This window comes from Notamacropus eugenii, chromosome 3 (genome assembly GCF_028372415.1).
Source record: "Notamacropus eugenii isolate mMacEug1 chromosome 3, mMacEug1.pri_v2, whole genome shotgun sequence".
NCBI lineage: Eukaryota > Metazoa > Chordata > Mammalia > Diprotodontia > Macropodidae > Notamacropus > Notamacropus eugenii.
The window spans coordinates 454,475,276-454,492,579 of NC_092874.1; the positions used below are offsets into that span (position 1 = coordinate 454,475,276).

Sequence of the window (17,304 nt, forward strand, 5' to 3'; positions counted from 1 at the left end):
AGCAATGCTAGCAAGATTTTAGGTCCATCCGAGTCTTCTTAGGCATATGGTTCCTAAAGCAGTTATTGATTGCTTCTGATGGCAGAGAATGTGAAAGAAAGGAACTTGCCAGCCATATTCAGCTACAGCAGGAGAGTTGAGGAGGCTTGACTCTAAATTATACATGAAGCAAAGGAACTTGGTAAATTGGTCCACAGGGGAGCCACAAGTCTAGATTTTTATTTCAATCTTTGCTTCTTTTTCACCACTGCTATTTGATGTAGTGCTAGAAATATTAGTGATAGTAAAATAAGAGAAGAAAAAGAAATTGAGGAAATGGCAAAGAAGAAACAGAATAGTCACTTTTTTATGGGCAGATAAGATGCTTTACTTAGAGAACTCTAGAGAATCATGAAAACATTGATCAAAACATTCCAATCCTAAAAAACATAAGTAATTCACCATGGGTTTGGCTTCTAGGTTCATTTTCTTATAGGGTTCTAGATGGTACAGACCATACATACATACCTAAGCCAGAGAAGACTGCCATGCTTGCAGATTTCAGACATGCAAGGTGTACACTTGGTACACCAGATGGCTCAAGCATCTGAGCATATATTGGCTAGAGGGGTTTTTGATTTTTTGTTTATTTTTTTTAAAAGAAAGAAAATTGGCTGTCAGACAGCTGACTAGTTTGGCATTGTGCCTTCAGACTCCAAGGCCTGCCTAATTAAGAACAAAGACTATATGGAAATAATCAAGATGAACATTTAGGGTGCTGGAGATTCCCTTTCTAGTGACTTTTTAAGTTAGGGGAGGTGCTCTTTGCCTCCCCACTTAGTGGCTTTTGTCAGTCAAACCAGCACTCAAGAAAGGCAGACTGTCTCTTCAGGATCTTTCTCATCAACTAGAAATATCATCGAAGAGTTGTCTGTGAATAGTCAATATATTTTTCAGACTTAGGTGCTTCCTTTTGTCAGTGTCCCAGGGTGACCTTCCATTTCATCAGTAGCAGAACTGAGAAGAGACCTTATCTTGAAAAGATCGTCTTAAGTTAGATGTACAGACGTTTTCAGTAACTACAGGTGCTACTAATATCTGCTATTTATATGGTGCTTCAAGATGGGCAAAGCTATTATTTACCTGTTTTTGCTGCTTTGATCCTCCCAGTCCGTGAGGTGGATGTTATTTATAGATAAAAAAACTAAGGCTGAAAGGTTAATCAACTGCTAGAAACATACTGATCAAATGGCCATAAGATTTTATACCCTTAGAGCCAGAAGAATCTTTTAGTGGTCAAGCTAGTCCAGTCCTTTCATTTTGCAGATGAGGAACCATGGTTCCAGAGAAGTAACTTGCCCAAAGTCATCCAAATAATGAATGGAGTGGCAAAGCTAAAATTTGAACCCTTACATGTCCAGCTCCAAATACAATACTTTTGCTACGGAATCACATGGATTCCTATGGTTTGTGAAATCACAAGCTATGTAAGAAGCAAGGTATAATGGAATGAGGGCTGAGTTTGGACTCATAGGATTTTTTTTTAGATCATGGCCTTGTCTTTTCCTAGCTAGATGACCTTGGGCATCAGTTTCCTCTTCTGTAAAATGAGGAGGTGGAAGGAGATAACCTTCTAAGTCTCTTCCAGCTCTAAGTCTTTGATCTCATGAGCTATGTTAACAAAAGCAGGAGGAGGGCTTGGAGTAACAGGTGCTCAAATGAAGAGGATGGGAATTACATTGCTTCATTCTGCAGCGTCTTGATGTTAAGCTTGATAATGGCTTACACTGGACTGGAGGGCGCTCACTTGTACAGAGGATGGAAGGAGGGAGCCAAGATGGGAAATTGATGAAACACTCATATAAAATGTAATTCAAGTTTCTTTTGTTATCATTGTCGCCTCCCCCCCCCAAAAGAAGTCTTGCCTAGAAAACTTAAATAGCTAACTATTCTAAACGTGTTCATCTAAATAAAGAAAAAGAAATGTTTTATTACAATTCACTAAATATGTTCTATATCAAAAAATTCTTATTAAGAGATTCAATTTTCCTTCACAGAAGATATAATCCCATCTGAAAGCAGTTCCTTATCGGATACAACAACCTATGATGATGGTGAGTTGGTTTTTTTCCTTTTTCACATGAGTTTTATTTTTTAAACTTAAAATTCAAATGTCACCTTTTTGAGATTTTGAAAATTCTGCTTCTTACATTCTCCCTTCAAATAGCATATAAGCTATACACCTGAGAACATGGTTATTTTGGTTCATTGAGTATCCTGGTTAGCTGATGACGACGTAGATTTTGATTTTTCAGAGAATCCAAATATAGCACAAAAATAGACTTAATTTCAATACTACAATGAGCATGTTAAATACTTCTTGGATTTCCAAAGAGTGGCAGCAGATCAGCTTTGTAGTATTTCTTGTTTTATAAAGAATTTCACTCATGATATCCCTGAAAGGAAGTAGATGTCCAAGTGTCATTATTTCCATTTTACACATTAAGCAACCAAGGCTCAGAGAGGTTAAGTAAGTTACGGAAACATCATATAATCGATCAGCATTTTGCTCCAGATAGTTCCTTATAAGTTGAAAACTAGTAAAACTCCCCTGGAGTCAGTCAGTAAGTAAACATAATATGTATGAAATGCCTACTATGTAGCAGGCACTGTGCTAATGAACACTGAGAATTCAAAGAAGGGCAAAAAAGAAAAAAAGCTTCTGCCCTCAAGGAGCTCACAGGGGAGACAATATGTAAACAAGCACGTACAAACTGCAGGAGATAAAGGGCAAGTAGAATAGAAAGAAGGCTCTAGAATTATGAAGGACTGAGAAGAAGTCAGTCACTTCTTTGTTTTACAAATAGTAAAATACTGCCCCAAGGGCATGTTTTTCCCTGGCAGGCTTTATAGATGTGTTTGATTTGAAGGACCCCAGGATAGGCTCTTGCCCAAAATGTCTCCCTTCAGATTTGGTAGGTGACTAAAGTTCCTCCTTGTCAGAGTTATTCTTTTGGTTGCTTTATCTTGGGCTCCTCTTTCTCAATGAAGATAGTCCTGAGAAGGACAGACACAATGAATCACTTATTGTATTCCTTGATTTTTGTCGCTAGAGCCACTGGGCCCACAGAAGGGGAGAAGCAGGGGTGGCATTTGGACTGGTGAGGGGAGGACACAGAAAGGGATGGAGAATGGGAGGTAAAGGATGAGAAGACGCTGTAAAGTCATCAGAACTGAATCTGTTTCCAGGGTTTGGTTTGCAGGAATGTGATTGTATTTCCTTTCTTACATGCCTTCACTACTCACCCATTCCAACTGAGTGAGCCCTGAGGAATTGACCGATTTAGTGATGCCAGAATGGTTTCAAGCCCTGGGGGGGCTTGCTTTAGATGTCATTTCAACTGCAAACACCTCCACCACCACCACTCTCCCCAAAATATGCTGTCTTGCTTTCTGAATGAGGATAGCTTTACTTGGAAAGAATGTTTTCTTCACTAGATCATCAGATACATTCCTTTTAGGTTTTGCTAAGAATTATTCTCGTTTCCCACAGCCAACGATTCTTTCACCCTCCCTGCCCAGCGGTCCAGTTCAGTTCCACATTCTCCAAGAATTCCTCCCCCCAAGTCTCTTGGTCTGGAGAGAATCCACTTCAGGAAGTCTTCTGTGAATGAGCAGCTCATGGAAGGCAGGCAGTCCAGGTAAGATGCTGGATGCTAGTTTGTTTCTATTATCAATTCCACAAACTTTTGTTAGTACTTGGGACGTGGTCAGCACTGCCAGTACCAGCGTCACCCTTTTCTCCAAGAAGTTCAAAGCCTTTCCACCTTGCTTATCCCCACAGCAAGTATTGTTATAATCCTACCCATTTCCCAGATGGAGAAGCTAAGACCCAGTTACAAAGCTTTTATTTGTTGACAGCAGATAGAAGTGTTCTAAAGGAGTGTTTTAAATGGCATTTGATTTTTTCCATTTTATCAAGCTCCCTCCTACCTCTTACACACACGGAGGGGGTGGGAAAGAAAAAGAAAACCCTTACAACAAATACTCATTGGCAAGCACAACAAATTCTCATGTGGGCCACAAGGCAATGGGTAGCATTCTAAGAGGAGTTTTTTAAAGTAGTGTTTGGCTAATTGTATCTTTGTTAAATTCCTTCTCATTTCTGTTAAAAGAATAGAAGAATTAAAAGAATTAAATAGAATAAATAAAAGAATCCAATAAAAATAAATAAGAAGTTAAAAGAATAATGAAGTGATTGTAGAAACCTGAAAACAAATAAATTAATTAAAAAAAGAATAATAAATATTGACGGAGATCACCACCTGTAGTTTTTTCTTGAGGGCAAGGACTTGTTTCAGGTTTTCCTGTGTTCCCAGCACTTAGTATCATATCTGGCACATAGTAGGTGCTTACTACTGGAGATTCCAAGAAATTTCTTGTTACAAAGTCTGTTTTAGAAAGCCAAATAAGGAAATCTGCCTGGTTCTGCCCCAGATGTGCCCGGTAGCTTACTCTCCTTTTTCTCATCTCTAAAACCCTGGCTATAGCATGACTAAACTTGGAGTCAGCAAGATGCACATTTGAATCCTACCTCACTATTAACTCATTCATTTAACTAACATGTTCTTTTCAAACCTCACTTCCGTTTTTTTTTTTCATTATATCTTTTGCTCAAAGAAACGTGTCCTGGGGACATTACCCTCCTCTTAATATTCCAATATGAACTCTTTGTAAAGCACTTTGTAACTGTTCTATGTGTAGACCGGTATCAAGATCACAACCCATCCCTATCTTGGTTGGAAAAGTGAAGTGATTTCCTCAGCATAGCCAGAGCTGGGATTTGAATCCAGGTCTTTCAGACTCCCAAGTACAGTATGTACTTTGCTACTCTGCTGTGCCTGTCTTGTAAATATAAAATATTATATTTATGCAAGATTTTTGTTATTCCTTAATTCATTTAGCAGCCCACGGACTTAAAAAAAAAATTACAGTCTCCTTTTTAGCATCCCCTCAGTTTCCTTTGGACCCTGGTAGGTTTAGTATTAACTGCTGGTTTGTGTATCAAGATTACACAGAGCCAACCACTAACTGAATTCTCATCTTTTTCCCAGAGAAATATTGTCAACACACAGCAGTCCCTACAGAACTCTGGAGAGGCGCCCACCGGGGGGCAGAAGCATGCCAACTACCCCTGTTCTCACCCGAAATGCTTACAGCAGCAGCCATTTAGAGTAAGAGCTAAATGTCAGTTGGTTTGGGTTTTATTTGAAGGAGGCAAAGGGAGTTGCTGTATTTAAACCAAGAGAAGTATAAATCTTATCTATAAAAAAAATGAGAATTGTCATTGTTCTGTTTTGGCCTGTATTCATGCATTGGCCTTTTATTTTTATGATCATTTTATATCCTTTTGCAAAGAGAATGCCTTCAAATTTTTTCAGTAGTCTATCAGACCTTTTGTATGTCTACTTTTTGCCATGAGTTAAATAGCATTGCATTTCCCAGAAGAAACAGAAAACCAGACCCAAACCAGATTAGAAGTTTATAGCCTCACTCCTTAATCTTTGACCTAGAAAGAGTGAGCTCCAGATGGTAGTTGGATTTTTTTTTCATACTCCTGGGGAAGGTTGCATATTATCAGCTGAATTTCACAATCCCCAGAGAAAGAATTTGGATTTTCTGGATTTTGGATTACATTTTCTGGAGCCTGGCCTTTCTCTGGAGTTCTGCCTCCATGTGGGACGAGTACAATAGTAGAGATGAACTCTCACAGCTGGCCTTTGTATTGTGGAGTAGTGTGGGAAAGAGGAGCTCAGTTTGGAATCAGGACATTGAGGTTCAAATGGTACAACTTACTTGCTGTGTGACCTTTGACAAGTCCCTCCCCCCTCTGTAAAATGAAGGAGTTGGACTAGATGACCTCTAAATTAACTTTCAGCTCTAAATCTTTGATCTCTACTTATTTATTTTAGCTTTGATAAAAAACAATATAATTTTTTAAAAATATCACTAAAGTGTATTAAAATCATAACATTTATTAATAATGTAATATGGTGTTCTAAAAATTTGTTACTTATGATTGTAAATCTATTATAAGATAATATAAAAATAAAGATATTATATTAAAAATAAATAGGAAGTTGAAAGTCCAGACATGGTATTCAATCTTTAGATGTTATCCTTTTTCCTGGCAATTTTTTTTAACAAGTCTAATTTTCATCTCTTGTAGGCCCGACTCTTCCCCACAACACTGCAGGCAGCGGAGTGGAAGTCTGGAGTCCCAGACCCATCTGCTCTCTGAACTCGATGGTGACAAGCCATTTTTTTCCCTTTCCAAATCCCAAAGAAGTAGCAGCACAGAAATCCTGGATGATGGCTCATCCTACACTAGCCAGTCGAGCGCAGAATATTACTGTGTAACCCCCAGTGCAGGCCCCTACTACACCACACAAACTCTTGACACTCGAGCGAGGGGCCGGAGGAGATCCAAAAAGCATTATGTCTCCACATCCAATTCTGGGAGCATGCCCAACCTGGCCCCAAAAGACATGAGAAATGGTGGCTACCCCAAGAGTCAAGAACAGCCTTCTTGTGGCTACTTTATTTCTGGGTACCCAACATATGCTGACTATGATCTTTACTACAGCGGAGGTTACGTCTATGAGAATGACACAGAGGGGCAGTATAGCGTCAACCCTTCCTACCGCTCATCAGCACACTATGGATACGACCGTCACAAGGAGTACAGGTCCTACCCTGAAGATGAGATGGACCGAGTGCCCCACAACCCGTATGCAACTCTCCGACTGCCAAGAAAGGCGCCCATGAAATCTGAGCACATCACCAAAAACATTCATAAAGCCTTAGTAGCAGAGCACCTCCGCGGCTGGTACCAGCGAGCCTCTGGGCACAAAGACTTGGGGCATAGCTTTGACTCGGACCGAGGCTCACAGAGGAGCCTGGGTTTTGCTGCTCTGCAGGTGCCCTGCTCCCCAAGCAGCCGGGCATCCTCCTATACTTCAGGTAATAGAGGGGCTGGGGGCGGGGGGGATCTTTTTTTTTTTTTTTTTGCCAAGAAAAATGAATAGATTTGCAACCAGTGATGGGAAGCAGTCCAGTGCTGGTGACCTGTAATTTAGTCCCAGCCCCGGTGTTTCCTCATAACTTCCCAGATTGAAAACTAGAAGTGACCTTTAAAGACATCTAGTCCCAGTTAAAATCTTATCTTCTATAGGAAGCCTTTCCAATCCTTCTTAATTCTAGTGCCTTCCTTCTGTGAACTATTTCCTACTCATCTTGTCGCTCCCTTGTACAAAACTGTTTGCTTGTTGTCTCCCCAAGAGCTCCTTGAGGGGAGGGACTAGTTTATTTTTTCACTTTTGTTTTTGCCTCACTTTGTATCCCCAGGACTCAGCACAATGCCGAGGCTGACACATAGTAGGTGCTTAAGAAATGTTTCCTGGGTGTGCCCAGAGCTCAGCACAGTGCCTGGCACATAGTAGGTGTGTAATAAACATTTACTGAGTGATTTAGAACAATTTCTTAGGAAACTGAGGCCCTGACTGGTCCAGTTCCTTTGCCCAAGGTTACACAGACAGTAAACAGCAAAGTTGAGACTCAAACCCAGGTCCTCTGACTTCAAACTCAGGGCTCTTTTCGCTGCTGCTTCCCATATTCTTTCTGTGAGCTTGAGCTAATCCACTCCTGGCCTCAGTTTCCACATAAGGAAGATGAATGGGTTTGGATCAGTTGATCTTTTAAGTTCTCTTTGAGCTCTGTAATTTTGTGAGTCTGGGCACGACTGAATCTTAATTCATTAAACACATATTTAAGTATCTTGTTCAGCGAAAAAAGCTCCAAGTGTTTATTTGGTTCAAGCTATGCCCAAGGAAGGTACTGTCCTTCGAGTGGAGGCTACAAAGACGAAGATGAAGGAAACCTTTCCTGCTTTTAAGAAACTTAAATTCTAACCGAGAGTAGACAACATGTAAACAGATGAGTAAATGAAGATAACAGTGTATCAAAAAAATTACTGACCCTGCACAGATGCATTCAAGTGAATTGAAGAGGGAGTGCACTGGCGGGATGAGGAAAAGTTTTTCCTAAGAGTTGAAACCTGAGATGAGCTTTGAAAGAAGCTGAGGTCTCTAGGGAGCAGAGCTAAAGAGAGTGTGTTCCAGGCAGGAGGCACAGCCTGTGCAAAAACACTGAAGTGGGATGGAATACTGCATTCAAGGAACAGAAAGTGAGAGGTTTAGAATTTAGAGATGGTGAAGGGGAGTTAAGTGAAAGGAGCCTTAAAAGGGAGTTTATGAATGGCTTTAATGACAGCCTGTGGAATTTATAGTTTATCCCTGGACAGGGAAGTGGTACCGTGGTGCTTCAGAAGGCTGGGCCTGGTGTCTGGAAGACTTCTCTTCCTGAGTTCCAGTCTGGCCTCACACACTTCCTGGTTGGACGACTCTGGCCAAGTTGTTTCACCTCAGTTTCCTCATCTGTATAAAATGAGCTGGAGAAGGAAAAGGCAGATCACTCTTAGAATGGAGGGCGGAATACACCAAAGGCAGAGACGGGAGAGAACAGAATGGGAAACTTCTCATTATCCTAGGTTGGAGTATAGAGTCTGGGAAGGTGTGAAATTGGGCCGTGGGAGTCAGATGGTGTCCTCTTAATACCTTCAGCCAATCAATAAGCATTAAATAATCACCTACTGTGTGCTTTTCAAAAATGATACAGACTCTTCCTTCAAGGAGTTTACATTCGATTGGTAAGTCATATGCAAAATAGATACAAACCAATTTGGGAGCAGGAAAGCGGTAGTAGTGGATAGAAGGGAGGGAGGGTGCTAAGTTTTGTTTTTTGAGCCTGGTCTCAGTGACTTCAGTGGTTTAGGGAACTCTTGGTAATAAAACTCCCTCTACCAATGCAGATTGGCACCAATTCTGCAAATACTCACCTTGGAGGGCTGAGGCTAAGAACTTTCCAGAATGGTCCATCCAGGAGGTTAGAGAGGGAGGTTTTGAACCCTGGTCTTCTAGACCCAAGGTCAGCTCTGCACACGAGGCCATGCTAGCATTTGAGCTTATATTTAATTCTGTAGGCATTAAGCACCAGTGATCAGACCTCTCTGTCCTTGGGACATCAGAGCTATCCAAAGTCCAAATCTGCATGGACCAAAAACAATGATGTGTATTTTCTTTCCTGGGCTAAAGGGATTTTTACTAGATATTCTCAACTGTACATCGTATCTATATTTCAAAATTGTTACCTGCAGTGCTTTTTCAGCCTGCTATGCCATCCCTCCTCCCAAGACTCTTGTTTTAAAGACTAAGGAGCCTTCTTGTTTATTTCTCAGATTTATATGTTTTCAGGTGAAACTGAAAACTGCCTTCCATAAAGCTCTCGATTCTATATGAATCAGGCAGGGGGCAAAGGGAAAACATTTTCTAAACATTTTTCAAGAGGTTCATTAAATTCCATGGTTGAAATTAATAGTCAGAGAAGGGCAGAGGAGAGGGGACCGGGAATGGGGGCATGGAGTGGGGACTGGGAATAGTGAGACCAGGCCAGGTCAGGGAACAAAAACTCCCACAAATCCCAGTAGTTGTAGCTGAAGTTGTAGCAGTGGGCAAAGGCGAGTTGTCAGGTTGGACAACCTAAGTAGGGATTAGGCTGCTTTCCATGTTACTTGTTTCTGAGTGATTAGTGCCGTCCTCATTCTCCATGCTTTGGTCACTCATTAAAAAAAATAAGACTTCTTTCATTGTCAGGAGTTAGACCACATGGCTGTAAATCCTAATGATACCCAAAACTTCTTTTTAAAGTTAGGTCACAGAGTGGTCCTACTGAACGCAGAGACCGTTGAGGGCTTGTTTTGTTTGTCTACATGTTCTTCAGGCCTGGCAGAGTGCCTGGCATATACTAAGGGCTTCATTAATGCTTATTAATTAAACTGAATTGCATGAAAATAAACTGAAAGAACAGTTGGCATCATGCCAACCACTGACAGTGATTGAAAAATCATTTGTTATTAATTTGAAATGACAAATCAAAAAGCTATTTCTTTTCCTTTAAGACAAGGGTTCTTGATCTAAGGTCCAGGAACTCATGGATCTCAAGAGATCTGTGGCCCTAGATAGGGAAAAACCATAATTATCTATTTATACTACCCTCTAAGTCAAATTTAGCATTTCTTTAAATTGCTTAAAAACATCATTTAGATGTCACAGGCTTCATCGGGCTGCAGAGGGTTCCATAGCACAAAAAATGGTTCAGAACCATGATTTTAGAAGAATGTTTTAGAAGGCAGGTAAAGCATATCATTTTTCAAGTAAAGATACCAAAATGTGTATCATTAACTTTCCATCATTTGGGTGTTCATTACTCATCTAGTTTAATGACTGACCCAGACCCTTTGGCCGATCTTTGAGGTGGAGCTTTTATCATACCCCTGGGGCCATCAGTATTGCTTCTATTGCCTTCTCTAAAGTTATTTCATCTGTGTGCCCTAGAAACCAATCAATCAACCACAAAGCTTTTATTAGACACATCCTAAGCACCAGGCACTATGCTTGGTGCTGAGGGTACAGGACCAGAAATAAAAGTCCCTGTCCTGGAGGAGTTTCCATACTCTCAGTATACCCTGATCTTTATCAGGGACTGACCTTTTAAAAACAACATCTATGCATGATGGAATGAAGGAATGGAAAAGCATTTATTAGGCACTTACTTCATGCCCAGCACTATGGTAAGGCACTGGTGATTAAAAACAGAAAAGCAAAGTAGTCCAGGAGGTCCCGTTCTGATTGAGGGGACCACAGACTCTTCTGCTAGTCCATCATCATCCAAGCTGTTGTAGTAGTCACAGTGGGCTGAGGGTGGGAGAAGTTGGAGGGGCCCAGGCCCAAGAGTCAGAGTAGAGCAGGCACATGAGGGAGAAGTTGGCATCCAGTTGGAAGGAGGGAAGGTGGTATTGACAAAAAGGTCAGGCAGCCAACGGGCTTGATGTAAACTTGGAAGGAAGCTCAAGATTCTAGGAGGCAGCAGGGGAGGAGACATCCCAGGCATGAAGGAGAGCTAGCCTATGCAAAGGCAAGGGGGTGGGAGATGGAATACTGTGTGTGAAGCCCATTAAGTGGAAACATTCTGATCCTTTCATTTTTCAGTCATTGTATTCAGTCGTGTCAGACTCTTTGTGACCCTATGTGGGGTTTTCTTGCAGAGATTCTGGAGTGGCTTGGTGTTTCCTTCTTCAGCTCATTTTATAGATGAGGAAACTGAGGCAAATAGGGCTAAATGACTCGCCCAGGGTTTCAGCTCGTAAAGTGTCTGAGGCCATAGTTGAACTCATGAAGATTTGCTTTCCTGACTCCGAGCCTGGCATTTTATCCTCTGTCCTGTTATTATTATCCTTTCCTCACCTACAATCAGTCGTCTCATCTAACTCTCATTTTACAGGTGAGGGAACAGGCCCAGGGACGGTAAGGGCTCCTTTGGGCCGTGCAGCCAGAGTTCTGCTACGATTTAAAGGACATTTCAGGAGAGTCATAGTTAATAACCAGATGTGGGCATCCACACATCCTTCTCAACAGTCAGAGCTGCCAAATTCTCCCAAGACATGTCAGTTGCATCTGGGGTCATATTATAGGAGTCATTGGTAACGTTAGAGTAGTCAGTCAGGCTGTGCTTGCTTCTAGTCTAATGGGAAAAGCAACCGGAAAACATTATGTACATACAAGAAAAACACAGTGCAGTGGGAAGTAGTCTAAGAGGGAAGAGGCTGGAGAGGAGACGAGACAGTAAGGTGATTGTGTGGTCCTAGCACTGATCAGCTTCTGCTGTTCCCCAAGTTGTCAGATCAGCAGGTCCAGCCCAGAGGCATGGAGGAAAACTGGTTTGGTAGAATGCCTAATAACTATCCCTGAAGTCCAGGATTACTTCAGGCCTCCAGATGGTTTCTCATACCAGTTTACTCCTTCTGTTGAAACGAGTCTTCTCACCTCCGATCCCCTCCCTACTCAGCCACCTGGACTAGGTAGGAGGCAAGCTATAAAATTCAGAAAAGACCCAATTTCTTCCCTGACTATGTTCTTGCTTTGGGGGGTGACAAAATAATAGCTAATGGTGCCACTTTGCATAGGGATTCTCTTAAGGGAAATGAATCAGAGGGCCTCATGCCTTTGTCCTCCTCAGAACCTCTGAGGTAAGAAGCACATGTCATTATTCCTACTTTATTGACTGAATGAAGCTGTGGTACATCCTGCCACCACCCATTATACCACAGAGGAAGCTGCCTGTGATTTGAACTTTTGAGGGGCAGTCTGTTCTGTGGTGGTCTCCTCTGCCTCCACCCCATTCTGATTAGTACAGGGAAGCGGGAAATGGATCACAGCGCCTTCAGGAACACATTCGGGGCTTCGCCATTTCTTGACGTCTTTGCTAACTCGGCAAGTCACTTTCATGTTTCTTTGTTGTTGACTTTCACAGTGTCTTCCACAACTGCGTCTGGGAACTGGAGGACACAGATAACTTTAGGGTTGGCTGACCCTCTCTCACATTCTCCTTACACCAGCTGCTACAGCAATGCCTACAGTCCTTTGCCACCGCCAAGCAGGTGAGAATAGTTAAGTGGCAGAGTAGCTCTGCACTTCCTGGTGATCTTCCCCAGAAGTGAAGACCTCAGACCATGGCTACGTCACCTTCTTAATTTAAAAAAAAAAAAAAAAAAGATTTCTAGGATATACTAGAAGGAACCGACAAGTGTGCTGAATGGAATGTTTTTCTCTGTGTATATATTGTATGTATTGAGCTACAGGGCTTATTTATTCTGCCCCACAATTGCTTACCTGCTGTAGCATTATAAAAATTGATGTTCATATATAGTGTTTTAAAATTTGCAAAGCTATACACAGGATCTCCTGTGGACCTCATAACGAGCCTCTGGGGCAGGTACTACAGGTATTTTGTATTTCACACCTATGTTTTCATCAGTAGGTCGTACTTGCCAGTATGTAACTTGTTAGGAACTCATCTATAACTTGTGGTCTCAGAGGATTCTTCACATCACTGAGAAATTAAATAACTTTCCCAGGGTTATGCAGCCCTGTATGTCAGAAGCAGGACTTATGAACCCAGGGGTTACTAGCTGTGTAACCCAGGGCAAGTCACTTAACTAGTCGCCTCACCAAAAAAAATATAAAAAACAACAAAGCTTAATTTTTTTTTAATTTTTTCATTTTAAGATTCTACCCCGACAAGCACCCAGTAGAATAAGCATTTCTGTATACGCAATAGAACAGTGAGATTAAATTATATTTTAAAATTATCTGTGTAAGCCTTGAAGTGCTATATAAATGCTGGCTATTATTGTTGTTGATAAACTAAAAGTAAACGAAATTAAATCGATTTATTAAAAGTAGACTGCCAGCATCTGAATTCCAAAGCAGCCTTTTATCACCAGAATTCCTATTAGACAGTTGGCGAGCTTAATTTCAAACAAATGTTAGTGTTTGTTTCTGTCTTGAACCAGCTTCCTATAAGAAGTGACAGAAGCAACCAGCTGTCAATCGACCCTAAAGCCAGGTTTTCGTAAGCCTTCAGATAAACACGAAAGGAGTGACAAAGAGGGTTAGTTGTTGTTTCTCATTATCCAGAGTGGTTTTATTGGTACAGAGAACCCCCAGTGAAGAGACTCCCCCATTAATGCAAGTCAAGCACCTCAGCAACTTAGAGTTTTAGAATTGCTCTATCTATACCATGTTTTCACTGGCAGAGTAGAAGGTGAACTGAGTGTATTCTAGAGAATCCAGTCTAAAAGGATTTTTATTCCCAATGCAGTGTCATCAATTCTCATTCACAAGTATGAGACCAGTTAATCTCAACTCAAGGAAGAGTATCCTCAGATCAGAATTTTAATGAAAACGTATCTCAGAGGAAGTCAGACAGTTTAGACAACTAGAAATAATGCTTAAAACAGAGGAGGAATAAAAACCACCACCCTGATCTTGGGCCTAGAGTTTGAACTTCTCTTTTTTCTCCTCCAAGGGAAGGATGTTCTAACCAGGTTGGATTGGATTTTCACAAATAATTTTCACATGTATGGGGTGTCTTACTTGCCTTTCAGGCTTAGTCAGTAAAGACATATGCAACATATTTTTAGACATTTGCGACATCTTAGACACAAATCTTGTCAGAGCCAGGAAATACTCCTTCATCCCTTCCCCCCTTCCCAGAACCTGTTCCTTCAAGATTGCTAATCTGATTCAGCCTGCCCAAGATGTCCTGATAAAGGGGGCTGACCTTTGGAAAAGAAGTGTGATTAACTGGAAATTAGAAGCAATTGCCAGGATCCTCACTGATTTGTTATAGCTACATACCTACATGGGTTACTAAGACCATCTGATTCGCTTAAACTCCCACTGTCTGAGAGGATATATGTATATGGTACATAATAATAGAGGAAGTAATTGAGAAGATCATCCTTTGGAAGGCTGATGGTTGTAAACAGGTGAAATTTTCCCAGTCACAGTTATGATTTAAAACTAAGAAAGACGATGTTTTCCCAGAAGAAAGATAAGGAACCTCACCAGTACTATCCAGTTGATTAAACTTTTTTGTGATTTCATAAGCTAAGAGGAGCGTTTGAAATTCTCACCACCAGACCTCTGCCTATTTCAGTAACTGAGTACATGATCCTTAGGCCATCCCAATTCTCCACTGGATTTGCGTTATCCATAGCGTGGGTAGTCTACTAACGTAGAGTATATCTCAGTTATACCTTTTGATCTACTTAGGACAGAGAGATGTGAAGGGGAAATGGACATATTTGGACATACTTCTCCAAGCTAGAAGTGACTTGGATAGCTTAACAATATATGTAAAGTTCTGGAAGACTGGTACCTAGTAGACACAGAGTACAGTGTTAATATGGATTTTCTTTGACACTACCTGTGTGACCTTGGACAAGTCACTTAACTTGACTCAGTTATCCTTATCTGTCCCTCTGACTCTGAAGTCAGTGACCCTCTGCCCTGTGGCCATAAGTTGTTTTTCTTCCCCCTTCCAGCTACTCTCCTTTCACTTCCTGTTTTCCATTTCCCTTTCTCCTTGTCCAACACCACCTGTCACTAGGCAGAACAAAGGGCCTCTGTCCAGGCGAATGGTTGTGTCTGCAGAAATGAGCTCATTTTTAAACTCTCTTATGCTCAGTCTAGCCAGTGGTAGTAAGTACAGCACTTTCCATTTGTGTGCATCGCTTCATGTGTGACAGATCTGTTTGCTCTTGATAATAAACAGTGTGTGAAATGGGGGAAGAGCTGCCTATGTTGTTGTTTTAATGCTCAGGAAAACACTCAACAAGTTGGTTAAAGTGGCCTATTTTCCCCTCAATTTACTTCAAAAAAGTTGTGTTCCCTTTCTCTTTAAGGTGTGGAAATGCCAGGCCAACTTTTGCTACTAATCCCCTAACCTCTAATATCTTTGTGCCATAAAGGTTTACCTTGTTGGAATGCATCATGGCGAGGGAGTGAGGGGAGGGTGGCTTCCTTTTGATCGTTTCTTCTGCCTGGGGCTTTCTAATTCAGGGCAGCTTGCAGAGAGACTGGTTAGCTATGCCAAAGGTTCAAAAGGAAGTGGGGAAGAACCTATGTCTTGCCCCTGATGTGGGCCCATAACTTTGTAATGCCCGTTGAATTTTAAAATATAATTTCTACTAACTTCCTTTGGTTTTTCTACTAATCTTCCTTGTTTTTCTGTCGTTTAAGAGTACATATATAGATGTGTTCCCTGGCAGTGACCCCATTTGCCCACATTTCTTTTTACAGACAGTACGCCGAGGCCAGCCCACTGGACAGTACAGATGGGAGCCGGCTGGAAAACCACATGGACGGTAATGAACAGAGGCTCTTTTGGCACGAGGACTCAAAGCCCGGGACATTGGTCTGAGCCACCGCCTTGACCGCTTGTGTTCAGGCTCTGCATTCTAGCCCCAGTGTGCCTTGCCCAGTGTGCTGTTCTGCAAAGAAGTCTTCAGAGATTCCCCCAATGTCAGAGGCCGAAGACTTGACTCTTCAGAGTCCACAGACACCATTTTTGTTTTCTTTTAAAAGAGAAACAACCACCACCAAAAAGCCCTAAGCTCATCCTTCAGATTCCAAGTGGTCGCATTAGCTGTGCCAGCTCCAGCCAAGGTTTGCTGGGTCTTTTTGTTGAATTTTTTTTAACCCTTAACAAGTTCAAGCACGTGGTTGAAGTATTTATGTTGAAGAAGCACTTTTAGGTGTTGTAGGCCAAATGGCAGATCACAAAGCGGGGACTCTTCAAGAGAAAGCAGGAATTTTCAGAGCACAATTCAGATGGATAAATCAAAGAAAAGCAACACTTGACTTTTTTTTTCCAGGCATGAGCTCACAATGACAAATGTATGGATTCATGAGTTCATGAAGTATGCCATACAAACATGTGAGGACTGGCAGACTTTAGACAGTATTGGGAAACTTACTTGAAGGAAGGCTGGGTTTTAATGGAGGTCTGAATGGGTTTCATTGTTTTTAGGGCAATGTACAAAGTGACATTTTTTGTGAGCACCGTGAAGTGGATTCTGGGGAGGTGGGACAGGATGACAGATGAGGGAAGGAGGTCCAAGGGAGGCTTGGGAGTTACTGTCACAGCCTCAGCTATGACTCTTTCTTCATGGTAGCAGAATTGGGAGATGAAGCAATATGTTGAATGATTTACAAATGTGCTTTGTGCATTTCCAAAGGTACCATTTCACTGTGCCAATGAGCTCGTTCTATCACACTGAGCTGCATGGTGAACGACTGTTTGATTGGTAATGATCCCATTGGGCTGATGAACTTCACAGCCACTGGGCTAGGGAGGGCTTGCTTCCATTGTCATAAAGTTCTAAAGAGAACACACTGTGATGGCCAGTATTTTAAGGTGATGCAAAAAAAAAAAAAAAAACCCAACACTTAGAACAACTGTGCCTTACAATTGTGGGCATTAGGATTGAGCACCATTGTCTTGAGCGCTAGGTGCATTTCTATGTTACCGAGTGACATCAATAGTAGTGCTCCTTAAAAATCACAATAGAAATGAGCTCCACGATGCATTGATTGAATTATGAGGCTAAAAGCTACCTCGTATTTCTCTGGAGGACTAGATAGAGTCGATGCAGGATTTTTTAGAAGCACTCACTTTCCTTGTTTGTAAAAAGGATTCTCCATTCTCATCTGTACTGTGCTTCAGAATCCCATCAAAGGTGCTCTGGTGTTTTGTTTTCTTTTTATACAGATAATTAGTAACTCCTTGTGTATATTGTGAATA

General features: G+C 41.5%; 1 protein-coding gene across 4 annotated transcripts in view; it reads left to right on the forward strand.

Moving 5' to 3' along the window:
• Window positions 1-16,935, forward strand: part of FRMD4B (FERM domain containing 4B) — a 204,598-nt gene extending 187,663 nt beyond the window's left edge. For 3 of the 4 annotated variants that reach the window (XM_072598701.1, XM_072598704.1, XM_072598703.1), the window contains exons 18-23: window positions 2,037-2,093; window positions 3,533-3,680; window positions 5,094-5,213; window positions 6,209-7,002; window positions 12,466-12,592; window positions 15,801-16,935. In XM_072598701.1, the coding sequence (XP_072454802.1) occupies window positions 2,037-2,093; window positions 3,533-3,680; window positions 5,094-5,213; window positions 6,209-7,002; window positions 12,466-12,592; window positions 15,801-15,921 (1,367 nt within the window). In that variant the 3' untranslated portion in view covers window positions 15,922-16,935. The remainder of the gene's footprint in view (window positions 1-2,036; window positions 2,094-3,532; window positions 3,681-5,093; window positions 5,214-6,208; window positions 7,003-12,465; window positions 12,593-15,800) is intronic. The other variant, XM_072598702.1, reaches the window with a different exon arrangement.
• Window positions 16,936-17,304: the final 369 nt, after the last annotated feature.